The sequence below is a fragment of the Corvus brachyrhynchos genome, unplaced genomic scaffold, assembly GCF_000691975.1.
Source record: "Corvus brachyrhynchos isolate BGI_N302 unplaced genomic scaffold, ASM69197v1 scaffold32, whole genome shotgun sequence".
Classification (NCBI taxonomy): Eukaryota; Metazoa; Chordata; class Aves; order Passeriformes; family Corvidae; genus Corvus; species Corvus brachyrhynchos.
In genome coordinates, this window is record NW_008237919.1 from 9,320,404 (window position 1) to 9,340,795 (window position 20,392).

The window sequence follows — 20,392 nt, forward strand, 5'->3', positions numbered from 1 at the left end:
ACATCAGCAGGCACGATTCACTGAAGAAGATTGATAGCCCTCCCATTAGAAGGTCTACATCTTCTGGTCAGTACACAGGTTTCAATGACCATAAACCACTGGACCCAGAGTCAATAGCTCAGGTTTGTGTCTTTTTTATTTATGGCACTGTCTGATTTTCTGAGGAGCAAATCTCATTGAATAGCATAGCACAGGGCGCATGCACTGGTGGGAAGGTGTGTGCAGGGGAATATCCTGCTTGGCTTTCCAAACAGAGTATGTGTGAAAGAAGATGCATTAAGCAATCCTGAGTAGAAGAAACACAAAGGGGAGTAAACGTTACAGAAGCAATAAAAACAAATTATTTCCCATTATACTGTAATGAAATTGCCTCTGCCATACAGAGCACTAGGACAGTATTACAACAGCTACATAGATCGCTGTGCTCTGTTGAAGGCTGGCCTATTCTGACTTGCATGTAATTAGCATTCAATTATTTCTCAGTATTATGGTAAGCAGAAAAGTGGTCTGACTGGCTAGTAGTGACCAATGCCATTCCAAGCAGAGATTTACAGTCCAAGGTCTTGTGGATTTTATAGTTTTCATACAGTTCATACTGTGTGTTGATTTGATGTATGTAGTAGAACCTGATGTGCAAGACATTGCAGCTGCATAAATTGTGGGCCATCTTACGCCTTTGTGAACAGTCACCAGTCTTATTCCTAGCAGTGAAGAGGTGAAAAGAATGGAATAGGAAGCACTCTGATCATCAGATTGATCTGTTGTACTGAGCTGGTAACAGCTCTTGAGTAAAGAGATACCTCTATCTTCAGAACTCATTTTGTCTAGGTAGGATAACATGATTAGTAGGGGCACCCTGAGGGTGCTCTATGATTGCAAATGCATTTTACAATAACTCTGGCACTCAAGTTTTAAAATTTAATGTACTGGTAATGCTTACTTTCAAACTCTGCTTCCAGTGAGGAATAGAAGGGACTGACATGCTTATGTACCCATGTATTGGGGTTAGAAAGTGCAGGTGTTTTTACTGTTTTATTTTATTCTAAGCTATTCATTACTTTCCTGGAACAGCACTGTTTGGCTTAAGGTATCTCTTTTTTATGCCCAGACTGGTGATCATTTGGCAGTGAGAGAACCCAAACTTTGATTAAACTATGTGAAAGTCAGTGTGAGCAGGCAGGGAACACCAGATATTTTAAGCTTAGTTGTATCTCAATACCTCTGAAAAGAAGTAAGCTAGTATCTTGGTGCATTCTTTTAGCCTTCAGGCCAGAAATAAATGAATTGGTTTTCTTAGGTGTGCATACTGAACAATATCTTACAGGTTTTTCCTGTTGAAGATTTAACTCAGTGAAACAAGAGGACAGAAGAGTTGATAGGCACACCAACTTTATTTCCTTAGAAAACTAGGTTTTATAATCTGTGTGAGGGAATACAGACCCTGAACACCTGAGACTTAGATGAGAGGAGCAGTTAGCTAAGAGTGAGCAAATGGACTAAAATCTTTACAGTTGTCAGTACCCAAGCGATGACAGAAATCTTCACCACTCAAACACTGCTAAGCAAATATCAATTGCCCTGACAATCACTTCGTAAAATGGCTTGCAGATTTTGGTGTAACACCTTTTTCTGATTGTCTCATGTGAACAAGGTTAAATGTTTGTAATGACCACCCAAAGCTGCTATGTTGTCAATTGTAATAAGTCTGGTGGAAATTGATTTTAGCAGTATCATAATTGTTAGAGGATGAAATTAATTCATTTATTTCCTTCCCCATCCCCTTGTTCCTCTGGTGCTTTGCATTCAGTAGCAACATGAATGACATGCTGCTCTCTCTGTGCTCTGACCCAGGACATCGAGGAGACGATGAACACAGCACTGAATGAGCTCCGTGAGCTGGAGCGGCAGAGCTCGGCCAAACACGCCCCTGATGTCGTGTTGGACACCTTGGAGCAAATGAAAAACACCCCCACCCCTGCCACCTCGACAGAATCACTCAGCCCTCTCCACAGCGTTGTTTTAAGGAGCTCCGAGCCTCAGATCCGCCGTAGCACTAGTTCTTCCAGTGACACCATGAGTACTTTCAAGCCCATGGTGGCCCCTAGAATGGGAGTGCAGCTGAAACCTCCTGCTCTTAGGCCAAAACCTATTGTTCTTCCAAAAACAAATCCTAGCATAGGGCCTTCCCCTCCTTCCCAGGGTCCAGCCGACAAATCTTGCACAATGTAGGCAGCTCAGCCACCCACAGTGCCCAGCTGGGGTATGCTAGGGAAAGGGATGGATTAACAATAGAAGTCAGGGCTCCATAACATCATTTGGTCATGTTTGTAACTGGAGAGGCTTTGTTTTTCAGTGTTTTTGAATGTATTGTCTGAAAGTAGCTACATTAACGTGGGCATTTGTATTTTGTATGGTTTCGATTAAACGAAAAACTGGACAATTGTGCATAGTTTAAAAAAAACAAAAACATAGACTTACTTGAAAACTTGATGCTGCACCATTTGTAATAAAATCAACACAGATCACAAACAGCTTGCCACGTTGTAACATACTTCACAGTCTTACTGTAGCTATATAAAAACAGATCCTGCACAAAACTAAGGGGCGGGAGGGGGTTCAGGGGACACGGAGCCCCTCATTTCTGGGTCACCAAACCAAATCTCAAGCAGGTTAGTAAGAACTGAAATCTAGCATGTGAGGATTAAGTGTGTGTGTGTGGAATGTCTAAGTCATCTCAGGCCACATTTCTTATTTAAGACACACAAAAAAAAAATTCACCAAGCCCTCACAACTCATAATTGGCACCAAGTTTTAGCTTTCTTGTTGGCAGTCTCACTAGAGGCAAGCTCTGGATGGAGCTGGAGATCACATTGCTCTCACTGATACGAAGCAGCATTCCAGGACACAGCTAAAGCACATCTCCAGGATAGTATCTAGAAACTCCTTTTACAGCCCTCTGTAATAGTGTACCTCTTCCCATGAAGCTAGACCTTCATTCCCTGGTACCACATTTTTTACAAAAGCTAAATTTGTTTGAAGTTCACAGTTAAGCAAGCCAGGCTCTGGGGAGTGTGTGAACCTGTTGGTCCATTAGGCAGCGTGAGGGGCAATTAAAGGGATCAACTACACAGTAATTCAGAGAAGTATCCCGTTGACTTTACTGCTCAGTGTCCAGTTAAGGATGTGATATGGGTTGCAGTAGCCCGAGTTTCGAGCTGACCCAGCCGTGCTGACTGCCTTGCACAGCGCAAACGCTCAGTTGTGCTGACGGCAGCAAGACAGGGACTCTGAAGAGGGACTACCCCCTGCCAGTGGTGCAGGGGTCACTCACAGGACAGGCAGCTGAGTTTCTACTGCCTACATTCAAGCTGACTAAAGTTTTCCATAACCCCTTTCTCCTCCACTTCCCCTTTTTTTTAATGACAGAAATCAGTACCTTTCTTATGTCTGTGCAAGTGGCGACTGTCAACTTTGCTTAGTGCTCTGTTGTTAAACTTCGTTAGGCGTGAACTAAACCTACAGCTGTTTTGCACACTGCAACAGTAAGCCATAATATTATTTCTGTGAACATATTTTCAAACATCCAATCCATAAAAGAAGTTTCAATGAGTAAAATGGGGGAAAAAATCACTTGTGGTCCACCTACAGAAGTACAACTGGCTGTAATTAAGATCTGTCTTTCCACATATTCTGTAAGATCTCACTCTTGGAAAGCTTGAAATTGTACAACTCACTATACATAAACAATCGAGTTTGGGAGGAGAAGAGTAGTGACAAAATTGGGTAGACGTAATTGCTGAGGTAACAGGAGTAATTTCCTGTTGTTATTTAGGAGCATTTTATTCCCGCTCTGGTTGACACCTTCTAGACGGGTGATGCAATGCAAAGCTCCAGGTGTGAGAAGTACCCCATGAACTGCCTCTGAGCCCCGAACTATTGCTGGTATTTGCAAACCCTTTTCAATCCAGTCACAGACTTCACACACATCTAGGCTAGAGGCAAGGTCTTGATCGACCACAGTGGGCTGTGCAGCATGGGTCAGCAAACCTCCATCCTAGTCAACTGTACTGCCTGGTCCTAATGCCAGGGCCAGAGCCTAAGCCAGGCCAGCCCCAGCTGCTGACCAGTGCTGGTCTGTAGGGTCTGCTCACTTGTTTGGGACCAGAGACATTTACAAGTAGTTCCCCAGTTTACTTGATTCAATGGAACAAAACTGGAATTTCAGCTTTCATTTACATACAGTTTTTGTCTAGCGTTTTTAAATTAACCCACCTGGCACAATTGAGATGGATACCTGTATCTTTAAATTGCATAGGGAATTTTGTATGTTTAAATAACTGTACTGGACTCCATAATGCTTATATTAGAAATTGTTTAGCAAAAGAAAATATTAGAAACAGTGCATTTAGTGAATGCATCCTCTTAGTGCATTCACACAGTTAATGTGTAGTTTGATGGTTATTATAGATACTTTAAAGCATAGTAAGTGGATATGTAACAGGAAAGACTGCTACATCTTCAGGCATACTAAAGGGTAACTCCTGCACACCTAATCCAATCAGTATTGTCCTTTACTGTCAAGTTTGATGAATTGCAGTACTGGTAGCTTCCTGCTTGTTGACTGTTACCTACTTGTGTCAATGTACATCTGTAGTATGTACATGTGAAAGTGCCTTTAAATTTTAGAGGAGCTTTAGCTTTGCTCTTGTACTGTTGCATTTCCATTGCATCATTTCCTGTTCGTGTATGGCTGCATTCCCATTGCATTCCTTCCACTCTTGAAGATCAAATAAAACATGGAAAATCCACAGTTCTGGAAGAGAAATGTACTGTTAATCTGTTGTGACAATGCACTTTTATGTATAGTACTGTACATTTTTGGCATGTACCATTACAAGCTTCAGTATACATTCAAGTTTGTTCCTCATAGTGTATCTTTATAATAAAGAAGATAGTTCTGTCTCTGTATGTAGTTTTGCTGGGTAAACCACCATATCTTTCAACATGGATTGACAATCTACTTCCCATATAAGGGAGCATCCAGCACACCAGCCTCCCCCAGCTACCCACACCCCACGCTGCCTCAAGTGCTGTCACCCTCTTGGCCTGAAGAAGCATTTGTTCTTGGAAACTGCCTAACTTAAAGTCCCTCTGTACCTGAAGACTCGTCAAAAAGAGCCACCAACTTCACACAGTTCTGCCTGAGCACCCATCAAGAGCAGTCAATCCTTCTCCCACTGGCTGAGGAAACCCCTGGCTGCCCACTTGGCCAAACACCCTGCCACCCCACCTCCTACTTCCTGCAGGAAAAATGGGGTGAATAAAACACTCCAGCTTACATATTTTAAAAATAGAGCAAAAAGAATAAAAAAAGGGACATTTCTTAAAATGGGGATATTTCTTGGAACAAAAGAAGAGATGGTATCAGGCTGGGAGGGGGTGGGAGTAGTGCCACAGTTAAGGGTTATATTCAGTGACCTTATGTCTGAGAAATGGTGGCGATACACACCCTCACAGCTGGCTCCAGGGACCAGGGAGTCTGTGATTGTCAGGCTGACAGCTGCATGAGAGATGTTCAGCCATACATAGATCAGATGCTATCAAGGACAATTCCTGGGCTTGGACTACAGCTGCCCAAATAGGCTCGCCATGCTGTCCTACATAAATATTTAGGTGGAGAAGAGCTGTTTGGAAATGTGTTCTCAATCCTTGCTGAAAAAACCCAAACCAGTCATCCCTGGTTGTTGTTGAGGACCACCACGTGCCTGAAGAAGACAAATGCCCCGTTCCTGGAAGAGCTCAAGGCCAGGCTGGATGGAGCTTTAATCAATCTTCCTAAGGTGGAAGGTGTCCCTGCCTATGGCGGGGGATGGTGCTTTCCAACCCAAACCATGCTATGATTCTGTGTCAGGCAGTGTGGGGTGGTGTGGGGGAAGGCGCCCAGCAGCCACCCCGGCTCAGAGCAGGGCTGTCACTCCTCTTGCTGAGAAGCTGCTGTAATGCAACTGCTCATCCATCAGCCCATGGCAGCAGCCTTTGCGCTGCAGTGTCCAGTGACCTACTTTGGGTATTTCTTCTTGTCCCCTACTGCACAAAAGCTGACTAAGGCACACAGGAGGGGACAGCAAAGGTCATTCTTCATTCAAGGTCCTGCACAGCCCAGAGGATGCATAACCCAATTTCCACAGTCAGATCATTCACTGGTGAGGGGAGGGGCTTATGTGGTGGCTTTTAATCTGTTTTAAAATAAATAAGAAAACACAAGAAGAGGAGTCTCCTCTTGTTTTATAATATCAAGTTTCAGTGTTGCACTGTGCTGACTTCCTAGCTTCCTTCAGTTTTTGTAGTGGAAAGGAGCCCAGCTCTCTTGGAGACAGCCAAAGCTTTTGGCAGGTGGTGGAGGAACTGCTGACTCTACTGGTGCTCAAAAAGCAAAAGGCTGATGAGCTGTTTTGCTGAGAAAAGTGTATTGGCTGAGCAGAAAAAGAGTAGCAGTGGCAGTAGAGTGTTTAGCTCTCAGGCCACTGCTGCAAATCATTGTTTCAAGCCACATGCGGCTCCAGGATGTGGCATTGCCCTGGCCTACTCAAATGCCTCCTCAGACAGCATAAGGAAACCACAGAGGATCCACCCAGGTTTTAAGTTCTCCTTGGCAGAGACACACAGTTTGTTTCTTGCTCTGTGGCTCACGTGGAGTTACCCTGACCAGAAGGATCCACAGTTGCTCTGTTCAGTCACTGCTACCCCGTGGGACAAGCCTTGATGTTAGTCTGGATAGACTGATGCATGGGGAACAACTGAAACCAGAAAAGTATTAACTAGAGATAGTACAGGGTGAAGATACCATTCTTGTACATAAGAATATTGCTTTTTCCATGGGCTTGCCTCTTAAAAAAAACTCCCACCATAATATATGAAAGCTCGAACAGATCAACAGTTTAGCATCCTAAAACCCAGTTAGCTGAATCAGCTCAATTATTGTTTAAAAAACAAACAAACCAACCACTCATTCGGACATGCCACTGTAACTGCAGCTACTCCCTGTCTTTGCATTTCCCACAAGGGCGTTTGCAGATCACTCAGCTGGCAGCACCAGTCTCTGCTGGGTCTCCAGCAGACCCAGCCTGGGCATGTTTTTCCTGCCGGGGAGCCCTTATGGCTCAGAGGTGTCACTCACTCTCCACTGCAGTGCTGCAGCTCACCTGGACTGCAGCTGCCTTGGACTCAGCCCCAGGTCCTGCCACCCCTCAGCCCTGTCCTGGCAGTCCTCCCCCTGGCCCCAGCAGGGCTGTAGCCCTGGCACAGGGTTTTGGTTTCCCTCTTCCAGCCATCCCACTGATCAGCAAGGCCAAAACCAGTGGAAAGGAAAACAGAAAATGGCAGGCCTCAGAGCAGCCTGCCTGATGCACCATCCCCGCCAGATGTGAGAACAAAACTTGTGTGGTGGCACTAAGCTGGAATCAAGAGAGAGAAGAGCTCTGTATTCCCTTACCTTGTTACACAGCAGTAAGAGCTACAGTAAGAGCTGGCAGGCCAGAGGGCTGGAAGGAGACATGCAAAATTTGATGCTGACTGAGGGATTAGAGTTAAATGACATAGTCTGGGTCTGGCTGAATTGGTCAGATCAGCAGGTTTTCTCTTACCTTTCTCAATACATATATGCAAATTAAAAATGCAGGAATACACTTTTTACTGTAACTCAGCAGTCATTTGAGCCTCTGCCCCACAACTGCCCAAGTACAGTGTGCCCCATGACTGTCTCTTCTCCCAAGTAACAAGTGATAAGCCAAGAGGAAACAGCCTCAAGTTGCATCACAGGAGGCTTAGATTGGATGTTAGGAAAGATTCCTTCACTGAGAAGGCTGTCAAGCTCTGGAACAGGCTGTCCAGGGAAGTGGCTGTCACCATCCCTAGAGGTGCTTAAAAGCCATATAAATGTGGCACTTGGAGACATGGTTTGGGGGTGCACGTGGCACTGCTGAATTAACAATGGACTTGATGATCTGAAAGGTCTTTTCTGACCTAAATGACTCTATGATTCTGTGATCCCCAGTTGTGTCACTGCCATCTGCCAGCAGGGTCAGGACACAGTGGTCACTGCAGACACATGAGAGCAGCTTAGTGATTCAGACTGGAGGTTGAGGATTTCCCTTTTCTTAATTAACAAACTGCATTGATTTTTTTTCAATTAGCATAGTAATGGAATATGAATGTGAAGCACAAGGCAAAAAAAATTCAGCTGTAAAATATAGACAAGTTATGCTGTACGAAGGAGGTCAAATACTTGCGGGATGAAAATCAATAACAGCTGCACTGAGTGCAGCACTGTGGATAAACCAAAATGAAACCCTGCCTGTTCTCATCTCCGTGAAGTACATCGATTCCTCCCTTAATATCTGCCATGTGCCTTTTCACTAGTGTACACTGACATCTATAAACACTGACCAAACAACATAAAATAGTGAATTACATTTATTTGAATGAATTACGTTCATGGAGAGACAAATCACTGCGCCCGGCACTCCTCTGGAGGTGAATGAGACGTTCATTGAAATGGTCAGGCTTTTGGCAGTGAGTTTTTGATTGCAAAGAAGTGGCATTAACATGGATATTGTTACCAGAGTCATGAGTAGAGAATATAAATGTGCTAAAGGTGGAAAATGCATAAAATCCTTCACAACTTTGACACAGAACTGCTGAGTACCTAATAACTCACTGCAACATATATTTTAATTGGGTTTTTTACCTGCCTACAATCTTTTCTGAGACAGACATTACAGTAACACTCCAGTACCCCCAGCAAACAGCACCAAGGTGAATGTAACAGGTTTATTTGTCAATACTCACACATTTAAGATGAATTTCACTCAGTTTTCTCAGCTATTTAAATGGGTTTTTTTCCTGAAAGCTACTACAAGAATATGTCAAAAATTAATTTCAGACCTACTGGGAAGACCATTTTATAATTTGTCACACATATCATAAAGCTTATTTTACGGCTAAGTCAAAGTTATTCTGAACAAAATCAGTTTACACACAAGGTTACAATCAGAGATAGAAATGTGGCTAATCTGGGGCTGCTAAATCATGTAGTTAATTCTGAACACTCCTCCATGCCCCTTCCAAATTACAAACAAATAAATATATATGTATGCTCATTTCATCTCTTGAAAGCATTGGGACAGGTACATTGCAAAGTTCCTGCTGCATGTTTTATTTCTGCTAAAGAAAACATGGTAATGTGGTCTGTTTTGGAGGGGGAAAGCCCTCCATCCCTGGGCAGCACGTGGGGAACCCCCATTGGAGGGATGCCCATTTTCACACCTCCACAGGACCACCCTCCTCCTGCACCCCAGTCTGGCAGCACAGCAGGTTCTGCCCAGCTTTCTCCAATCAGACCCTGAGCAATGCTGTCACTGCACCTCAGGCCTTCAAAATTCTCCCAGTATTAAAAATTAACTTTGTCAAACACTGGAAGTTTGGAACTAATATAATTTCTTATGTCCTGTAGGCCTAAATGCCATTGGTATCCATGTACGTCCATGAGTTGTGCACATGAAAATGTGCATGTTCAGGGAAGCAGCAGCTGATTTACAAGCTTTTATGTAAAACCTTGAGTTTCTTCTCTACCTGAATTGTAACATTGGGTGTCTGGCTTGGCCTCTATAGAAATAACTTGATTTTCTGTTTGCATGCCATCAGCTTGGGTGTTTTCCATTTCACTGTGTTAACATTTTCCTGCTTTATAGGCATACCAGCAGGCTCCAGCATTTCAATACAAGTTCTGTGTACACATCTCCAGTACCAGGTACATTTTTTATTACCTCAAAGCAAACTCAATTTTTCCAGAGATCTATTAGTAACGCTAGTCATAGAATAATTCAGTTATGCTTAACGTGCTTTTCATTCTTAGCTAATAAAATTGATGGGAAGGTAATTCCTGCAGATAATTTAACTTTTCCCAATATTTTCTTTTCTTGGTGAAATAAATAAAGAGTTCTGCTCAGGGCTTACATATTTAGCAGCATCTGCCCCAGACATAGCTGCAGAAGGAGCCCCGTTTGAGGGTGCCCATGCAGGGTGGCAGCACTACCCTGGTCCCTGCACTGCGACCTCCAGGGCTCACCCCTGCTCATCACAACATCAGTGGGACATTTTCCCCTCTGTTAACCTGAAGGAGACCAAGTGTGAGAGCATTCAAATCTATACAACTCCTCTAATACACTCTGAATCCCGTGTGCCATGGTAAAAGTAAAGCAGCACTCAAACTCAGTAGGAGACAGTCCACACCTTGCTCTCTTGGAGGAGGACTGGAGGTAAATATGTCACCTGTGCTGTTCCTACAAGGCTACTGAGTGTCAGACATCATTCCTGAGGGTCTTTGCCCTCTTTGCTAAAGCCAACACAAGTACCTCCAGTGCCTGCAGTGGCCCAGTTTCCCCACTGCATCCACTTTTCAAAGCACTGGGAACAGTCATGTCTCATCTGACTAAAGGAAGGATTTCAGTATCAAATAAAACACATCAAGCAGGGAAAAAACCCCATTTGTAAGTGGCAGAAATGCTTCCAGAACAAGGTGCTGCAATTCTGCAAAAGGAAATAAAAATCACTCTGCGGTTATGCTTATGTGCAGGAATATTTTCCAGTGTTGTTTGCAGTAGTCTGAGTAAGAGTGGGGGATAATCAGGTTTGTTCATAGCTTCTGTGGAGATAGCGCTGAAGTGGGACCGGTGCTCTTCTCTCCAGGGCATTTGTAATTCACTCCTGTCTCTGGGAAATGTTGCCCAGCACCTCTGGGGACTTTCCTGGGGACAAAGTTTGACAGGGGAAGGACCTGATTGCAGGATGCTCCTAAACTGGGCAGAAGAGGATTCTATGCTGGAGTGGCAAAAATATGGGACAAAAGATTCAGCCAAAGAGGCAATGAGCTGGGTCCAACTTACTCTCATGTACCCAAGTGCCAGGAGATATTTTGCTGCAGGGTATCCTCCCTGCCAGGATAGGGTGTGCAGGGAAAGGAAGCAGCAGGGCCTGGGGGAAGTTGCAGATGTTTCAGCACTTAGAAGATCAGGGAGGAAAATAAAAGGTCATTGTAATTCAGGTGAAAAGTGATGCTTGAATTCCTGTCAAGCTTCCTATCCACCACAAGTGATTTTGTGTCCACTGCCATGCTGTTGAAGGCAGGAGTGGCAGCTCAAGCTGAGCTGGCCACTGAGGCCATGCAAGGAGCCTGGATCATGCAGGAGGTGAGACACCAGACACGGACAGGCAACGAAAGGCACCACCAGATTTTGTGCCCACACACAGATCTGGTACAATTCTCTCTCCAGGACGACTGTTTATAAAATTGTCCTGTTTAACCCAAAACAGAGAGTCCTTTGGAAACTTCATTTCGCTTCAGGTACCATTGCATGTACTACTCAGAGTATGAAATTTAAAACAATTTATTTTAAGCTCTAGCTTGTACCTCAGGGTAACTGAATATTAAAAATTCATGGTTCAGTTCATAGCAGTCTCATAATTTGTGTGGGTTTTCCATGGGGTTTACCCTTTAAGGGGAGCTGAATGCACATTTCATGGTGGGAGCACTGGCATTTAGCCTTGAACAAAATCCCAGACCCCAGCAAGTTAACCTATACAGGAACATAAGACTTATTCTACTGGCTCGTACTGAAAAATGTCTGAATTTTTTAAAGGAAAAACCCTCCAAAAGGCCTAAACTGAACTGTCCAAGAGCCCCTGGGTAGCTTCTGTTTAAATCTGACTATTTTACAAGCGACATCTCTCTTCCATATTCAAACACCAAACCAGAGAGTCCTGCCATCTTTTAAGAGACTCAAGAGTTAAATTCAACTGCATCTCTCATTCCATATATAGAATATTAACTCTACATTGCATCTTTATGAAGTATTGTATACCTAAGTTATAAATTACAAAAGCCTGGACTGTAAAGATATCATACAGCAAATAATTCTAAGCAATCAGAAAGTCAACCCCAAACTGAGAAAATGCTATTTCTTGCACAGGCAAACACCTCATTAATACAAGACATAAACCAAAGCAAAGCAGCACAGAGAGAGAAAACAAAGCTGGCTTTAATAGGATTTCCCCTTTCACAGCAAATTCTGCAAGCTTAAATATATTTTCCATAATAAAAATGGACAAAAGAATCTCTGTAACTTGTTCCTAAAGAAATATTTTATTGAAATGCTTTGCTGCATTTTTCATCCTTATAGGATAAATGCATTGCATTATAAAATCTTATATAAAGCAACTCTGCTTTAACATAAGAAAAATGCTTTTTTGTTTGTTTTGCTCTTTCTAGAATGAAATACTGCTGTGAAATATGTCTTCAGGAAATATCCTGGGTTTCACAAAGCAACATTTCCTGATGGCACAATGACTTACTGGAAAATTACAGGTCAGTTCTGGCAAATAGCTTTGGGATGTCTCAGCTCCCTCATGCAGAGAAAGCCCCAAGGGCACACAGAGAAAACCCAAAGTACAAGTCAGGGCGCTGGAGACCAAATATTGCTATTAAAATAGTAAGACTTAAGAATGCAAAGGAAAAGCTGTCAGACTAAGAACTTCTATTTGAGAGAGACAGATGAAAAATTTAGTAGCCTTGTGTTTTATTTAAGGACTTCAGTGCAGTGATCTGAGGACACTGAAACCCCACTGCTCTTCCTTCCTCCAGCAGCGCGTGCTGCCCATGGCTCAGCAGGACCCCCAGGAGGAGTTCAGGTGTATTTACAAGTCATATAATTTGAGGTTTTCCTAACACTCTTATAAGTGGCACATCTTTCCCCATACTCACAAGTCTCAGCTCTTACCCACCTAAAGATCCTTCCTATGTGTTTCCTTCAGTTGTGAGCACCACAGGAAGGGATGGAAACTCGTGGCCTTTTAAACTCCATGTGTTAATAATTTATGGTTTGCAAATGTCCTGCAGCCACTCACTTTTCAGAAACACTGTCTTTTTGAGACTACTTCCTTTTAAATGTATCTGTTAGCATCAAGTGTCCCTTGGTGAGATCTTGGAGTGTTTTATAAAGAAATAATCCCCATATTTATTTTTTTTAGAAGTCACCTGATTAAAATGCTACAACATCATTTTTCACTTCTCCCATTTATTGTGCAACCAACTACTTCTGGATCCCTGCAAGGACAGATTCAATATCTTTTGGTTTCTATTTCCAGTTTCCATTACACACACACATGAACACACGCATGCAAACAGGTTTCACACCCCTACTCCAAATCTTGAGGACCGGTGTTTCCCACTCCCAAGGCTTCGCGAATTCCCCTAACATCTTTCCTAAGCCAATAGATCCATCAAACAGGGGCAACATTTCTCAAGTGTTTTATGAATATACATGTATTTTCATATTTAGGAACACTAAAGGGGACAATATCCCACGCTGAAATCATCTTTGATGCAGCACATGTGTTTTCCACCATCACAATCAGTTAATGAGCATCCCAGTTTCCTTCATGTGAATTCCAGCTTCTCCTCCCTCTTGGACTTGGCATTTTAACAAGCAGTGTTCTGCAGTCCTTTCATGGCAGGGCATCAAGAGCCTGTATTCTCTTGCTTGACTTTGTTCACAGAAGGAAAAAGACTGGGCCACACTGGGCCAATTTCTTTTGGTAGTTCTTTGTAGCATGCTGCAACACCTCATCAACACTCCTTGCCATGTAAAGAAGCGGTGATGTACATATCAGAGGAGTTTCACTTCTGTTTAAAATTGTCTCTACTAAGTTACTATTTGCAATAGTTTGTTGAACATCTTGGAAAAGTCTCTAGGATAAACATTCCCTCATCAGAGCTTCCTATTATTTGTAGCAATATTCCTCCTAGCAAGAGAACAAATTTTTGAACCAATGCTGTCCCTGTAAACAAACATGTTCCCCAAAGACGAGGGGTTTAACTGTATCTAGTAGAGCTAGTTTAGCATCACTGAAAAGTTACCTCAGAGCTCATAAAACCCAAATTTACTCATTAGTGGACTTGCACATCCTCCAATCTTGTGAGCAGTCTCTGCTGTAAGAAGTTAGTCATGCGACTTCCAACAGGATCCTTCATCTCATCGAGCTTCAAAGTTTTTCAGCAGCTGAACACAGTTAAATCCACCTCTCTCAAAATACAGTGACAGAAGCCATGCCCTTCATTTGGGAGGAAGAGGGGTGGGAGCACTCAACAAGTCTGGGCATAAATCTTCTAATCTGTACCAGTGTAATGCCAGAGTTATTCATGATTTCAAAGCCAGTTTTCTTTTATCATCAGAAAGACTGATAAGGTAGAAAAAAAATCACCCTGGTATGAGATTTCTTGAGGTCACTTGCCAAAAATCATATACAATAATATACCTGCAGAACAATAGCACAGTTTACAAATCTTTATTCACTGGCGTCATCCGATCTGGGACACAGCTGCACTGACATCACAGTTTATGCCTGACTAGATATCCAAATAAAGATCCTGTGAAGTCTTTCATACTTCATTTATTTGTAATTGCCCCATGACCACAGACTTGCATTAACCCAAACAAAAGTAAACTGAGCAGATAATAGCAGAGAGCAGGGACGATCTGAAGAGGCTTTGAAAGGCTTCCAGGGCTGATGCAACATCAGAAGAATAAGATGGGCACTGCACAAGCCTCCCACTTGGTGATGATTTTTTAGTGTTGATGGGACAACCCAAGGACACTCTGGATTTAAGTCCAGCACTTGAAACATTCAATTGAGCAAAAGCTTGGAATATTTTGTATGAAAAGCAAACAAATGGTAGGACAATGAAATGATACAACAGAGGTGGCACACCTGCCAGATCTTTAATGAGATAGAACAACATTTTCCCAATATTTTACACAGCTCCTTATAAAACTAATGGCTCTGAGAAGCCTAAGAAGTCAATCAAGGAGGGCTGCACCATGCTTGAGAACCAGTCCATGTAGCTCTGCATCTCATCACTAACAGGGACTCTTAAATGTATCCAGGAAATTTTGGAAAACCAGAACTAGCATGCAGGGGTAGCTCAGTAACCTGCACCTTAGAGTTTACCTTGCCCAGAGGCCTCACTTACTTGGGTTTTTTCTTTTTTTTCCCCACTTGTTTTTTTGTTTTTTTTTTCTTAAATTAGTACATGGAAACCACACAGCTCCGTGAATTTCTGAAAACTTAGTTCTTTGGGTTAAGGAGTTTAACATCTTTACTTTAGGAGTAGTTATAATGCTCCAAACAAGGGGAAAAGTAAAAGAAAAAAGGCCCCTGGCTTCTGTAGATGCCAACAGTGGTGCTGTAAGAGCTGGACTTTGCTTAGAGGAACTAGAACAAGCACTCCAGGACATGCAGCCAGTGGTGCTCCTCACGTCAGTAGAATGCTGAAGCACACAGTAATCAGATCTTTTTAAAGGAAAAAGGACTTAAAACATGTCTGTGGTTACTTTCCTAAATCCAAAGTGACACAGCCTTGAGCATAGCCTAGATTCCTACCCAGCACTATACAGGTCCAAATCCCAGGATGTTTCTGAGCCAATATTGTTCCTACGCTCCTTGGCACTTAATACAGTTCTGCTGGCACACCCAAAACTTACCTGCAAAAAAGCACAGGACAAAATGAAATTGGAGACACTTATGAAATATCAATGCTATTAAGTTGTGCACTCCAAAGTCAGATTTTCCCTTTCTTGGACTCCCTGGTCCCTACAAATCAGTGTTTATGAAAGTAACATGTAAGCCCTGTTGTGAAACACCACTACTGCCATTTCTCAGGCTTCATTTTGAAGTGTAGGGTTTAGCACAGAAACTTACATGTAGTGAAGGGATTAGGGATTTTGAAAAGTAGCTGATGAACAGAATATTATGTTCTTTTAAAATAGCCATCACCCTGAGCCAAGCTGAAAGCATTTTTATCCTTGCAAAACCAAATTGCTGGATGTGCTCTGCAGTCTAGGAGATTACCTTCTTGCGCAACTGCAGAAACATAGTTGATAGGCATGCTCATGGTTGCTACAGGGGTAAAATAGGCATTACACCCATCTCCTAAAAAATGAACCATCAAAAGCAGTATTATTTGCATACAGTGCACCTGTTGATCGCCTATATGGAAAAAGGTCCTGACAAGGATGAACTCATGCCTAGCTCATGAGTAAGGGCAAAAGACAGTGTATTGTTCTTAAAGCCCAAGAAGTAAGAGAAAGCAAAGGCAATTTAAATAAAACTGAAAAAAAAGATGCATTTCCAAGGCAGAACACACAATTTTCTGTGTTAAATGGGAATATTCGAAGCACATTTACTTCAGATCAGCTTAAAGTTACTTTTTTCAACTGGGGACCTAATGTTCTATTGAGTTGTGTCATTGGCAGAAGTGAAGAGAACACACTAAGTGTCTGGGAACAGCCCTGGTGCCAGAACTATGTTTTATTAACACACCTTGTATAATAATGGTGCACATAATTAGGTTTGGCTTCGCAATTTATGGCTTATCAGAGTGTTCTTAACTTCATAAATGTGAAAGAAAAATTTAGCATCAGGACATGGAAAACCAGGTAATAATGACACTGGAAGGACATGTTCACTGCAGCAGGTTCAAGTGTATCTGTACATATGAGGCAAATGGTCCAGCTCAGAGCCCCCCAGAATGGCACCCATCACCCTCCTGAAGGAACGTGATGAAAATTCTGCTCCATCACCATGACAACTCGTGCCACACCATTGCTATAGTAACTGGCTGAACATTATTAGTTTTTAACCATACACTCAATGGCCAGCATGCAAATGAGGAGGAGCCCCAGGGCACATAGCTCTGCCCTGCTGCTGCTCCCACCCCAACCTGTCTTTGCAGGGTAATCCAACCTCCTTCCATGTTCCCCCAGCCCCACACTGTCAGCCAAGCTCCCCAGCGCTGCCAGCTCTCCAAACCCAAGTCTGTCTCATCATTGCAGTGCTAATTTCATGTATTTTACTGTTGCCTTTGTGGTCTTTTTCCCCCCGAGTGATTTATCAGGCTAAGATTAAACGCAAGTAGAAAATTTCATCTTCCCAATGATTCACTGAAAATCTGTTCTATTAATCTCGTGCACCACGGGGTGGCTTTGCATGCTGCATTTGCATCCTACGCACGCACTCGCAATATCAGTTCAAAGGCACCGTCCTGTCCCCGGAAGAGCCAGGATTTCAACATTGTCATGGCGCAGAAATGCATTTACTGTGCAACACCAAACCCTGTGAGATCTTCATTTTAATACTCCAGCTCAGGCTGTGACACTGCGCCCCGGCAGTGCAACCGTCGAGTGCAGTGATGTAAAACAGCAGCAGGGAAACACACACGAATGCTTCTCGGATCACATCAAAGCCCAAAAGGTTGTGGCTAGATAATGTCTTACATCCAGCTACCTTCCAACACCAAAGAAGGAAAAATAAATACAGTTATTGCGGGGTGTGACCCAGTCAGGGGGCAGAGGGTAAAGCACACACTTGGCTGTCACCACAAAAGGATGCAACAGGTTTGGAGGAGTTTGTCACTGCCAGGGGACACCATCGCCACCTGAATCCCGGGCACAGCAAGCCCACACTCCCAGGTGCTGCAGGTGTTTCAACCATGCTGAAAGTGCCATGAAATTGGCTTGCTCTCCTGTTGGAGGACAGATGGGAGAAGAGAAGGCTGGATTCTCTTTTGACCCTTGTGTCCCTTCCGCTTTCCCTCCATTTCTCACACTCCTCCTCTGCCTCCTGGAGGTTCTCCTTGGGGTTGGTGCAGGCTGTAGCCTTGGCAAAACTCCTCCACCTCCATGCCAAGGGCACCAGTGGGGTGGCACAGGCACCCACCCACAGCCCTTGTGCCCAACACAAACCCAGCAGCATCTTGTGGAGCTCGTGAAAGGTGAAAGATGTCTCTGCCCATGGAAGGGGGTTGGAACTAGATGATGTTTAATCTCCCTCTCAACCCAAAAATCCAAACAATTCTGTGGTGACCCAAAGTAGCACAAGGACATTGGTCCCAGGGCATGAGCCACCCAGCCCCTGGACTGCCCTGTCCCTCCCCTTGGCCTCCACTGCCCAGTGGTCTGGCCATGCTTTGGCTGGTACAGCACAAACATTTATCAGATGTATGTGGTGATACCAGACACATATATATGATTATACCACATGCCATGCACACACACATATATACACACACTGTTATATACCTTAGATACCACAGTAGCTCTGCCCACATTAGACTATCAAAATCCTATTACTTTGCATTAGGCTTAAACCCCAGCTTGATGCTCCCTATGTGGTCTGTAACAGATCATACTGCACTGCCTTGGTAAACAGTAATTTTTTTGTTTTCTCACTGTTTAGGAAGAAAGAAAAAAAGGAAGGAAAAAACCCGCTTGTCTTTTCTAAGCTGGAATGCAAGTTTAAGTGAATGGGTAGTTTTCAAGACAAAAAAAAAAATCATAAAAGCTCTTTTACAGCTTTTTTTTGCAATCAATAAAAAAGTTTCTCGCAGAGAAGATGAAACAACATCGTTTTGGTATTCATATATATGTTAAGGTATGAAACTAGATACCCAGTATTGCTGTTTACAGCTGAAACAGAACTACAAATCACTCTATGGGGAAAAAAGCCAACAAGACTCAAATAAATCTGACTAGAGCAGTAAAATCTATCCCATGTTTATAAATGTGTAGGAGGAGAATATAAATTAATTTATTCTGGAAAGAGATTCCTAATTGCTTTTTTTCTTTTTGTAATAATACCACCCTCTAGTGGCACTTTTTCTGCTTTACTGAAGCAAAAATGTGGTTTAGGGTATGAATCATACACATTAAGAAATGGTACAAAAATTGCAAACAGGAATCTGTTGGCCTACACTGAATTTCAAGCCCACACTCTGCAGTCTCTGAATCTCTGCAACTTTGGAAAAAGCTGTATCTGGCTCATTTCAAACATAATTTATAAAAGTAAGTGCTTAAGAAAATGCTACCATGAGAAGCATAAAACAATGAAGTCCCTTTAAGGCACAGTTGCAGAATAACATTCCAGATGGATTAATTCCTCAGTGTTTGGTGAGTAAATTACACTCTGAAATAGGAGCCTTATAGCTTCAATATATTATTATCTTAGCCCCCTAAAGATATTTTCCTTGACAGCTTTAAAGGTAGATATAGCAAGAGCTTGTGACTGTTCCACCTGTTGACTTGCATTTCCTTCTTGGACACACTACAAATTCATCAGTAAGGTGGTAGTGGGATTTTTTTACCATTCTTTTACAATTTCAGAAAGAAATAACTATGAATGAGGAACAACTATAAGAAATAACTATAAGAAATAACTATAAGAATGAGCCATTCCTAACTTAGAAGCCATTATTTTAACAAATCAGTCCCTAGCAGAGATGAGCCTGAGGCACGCACAGCATATTTAGATATTGAGACCCTTACATTTTCAGGATAAGGATCTGGGATACCATTTCAGTCTACAGGGACAGCAAGAAAAATTAGATAGCGCCACAAATCCCACTAGGTTGGACCAAGATTTATACCCATTTATTTTTATACTTGATAGTGAGTAACACACAACTTTAGAAATTTGCCTCCTGCTTTTCTCGCTGCGAGGTACTGCCAGCAGGTCAGCCAGCTTGAGGCATCTCCTATGCTGGGAAAACTCAGCGTACAAAAGTTTGAAGTCCTCCAAGCAAAGCCAGCTTAAGCGTGCAGTGCAACCTCATCGTGGAGATGGCTGATCAGCTACATCCAATTCTAGTGAATTTGCAGGCAAAATTGCAGATAAGTTGCTTAGGACTTGATTCATTGCACTAATTCCCTGCTTCTGTAACGATAAATGAGGATCAGGTTTTTCCCAAAAAGCTATTATCCAATGACACTTGAAAGTAATTTGCTCTTGCTCTTTCCAGACAGGGATGCATGAGGAGGAAGGAAAGGGAGCTTTTATTTGGCCTACACATCTTGCTTTCAGCAGAGCTCCAGGCACTCTACTCAGAGACGAGCTCTACACCTAGAATGGGACTTAATCTACCAACTTTTCAAAATAGTTGGGCAGATTTGCATCACTGGATAAAAAGCAGAAAGCTAAACCTATTAATACTCCCTATCTCTCACCCCATCCCTCTGACAAGTGCTGGCCTCTCTCAGACTGAGGACAGGAGCCAGTTGTACTGCTGGAGGCAAAAGCAGCCTCAGCTCTCCCGCTAGAAGTCTAATGCAGAGCCCTCACATGAAAGGCATGGCATTATAACCCAAGTTTTCACTCTTTAAGTGTTGTCTTCCTAGAGTTTTACCTCTAGGTGATATGGAGGTCTCAGGCAGTCATAGGCAGTCCTTGGTAAAGCATCACTCCCAGTTCCTGAAGAACCAGACCCAACAACAGCACTGGAAGAACA

At 42.9% G+C, this 20,392-nt stretch overlaps 1 protein-coding gene across 1 annotated transcript in view; it reads left to right on the top strand.

The window, feature by feature from the left end:
* The window catches only part of SRGAP1 (SLIT-ROBO Rho GTPase activating protein 1), a 74,382-nt gene extending 69,414 nt beyond the window's left edge, over nt 1-4,968 (top strand). The window contains exons 21-22 of the mRNA XM_017733185.1: nt 1-122; nt 1,852-4,968. Coding sequence (XP_017588674.1) covers nt 1-122; nt 1,852-2,229 — 500 coding nt within the window. The 3' untranslated portion in view covers nt 2,230-4,968. The remainder of the gene's footprint in view (nt 123-1,851) is intronic.
* Nucleotides 4,969-20,392: the final 15,424 nt, after the last annotated feature.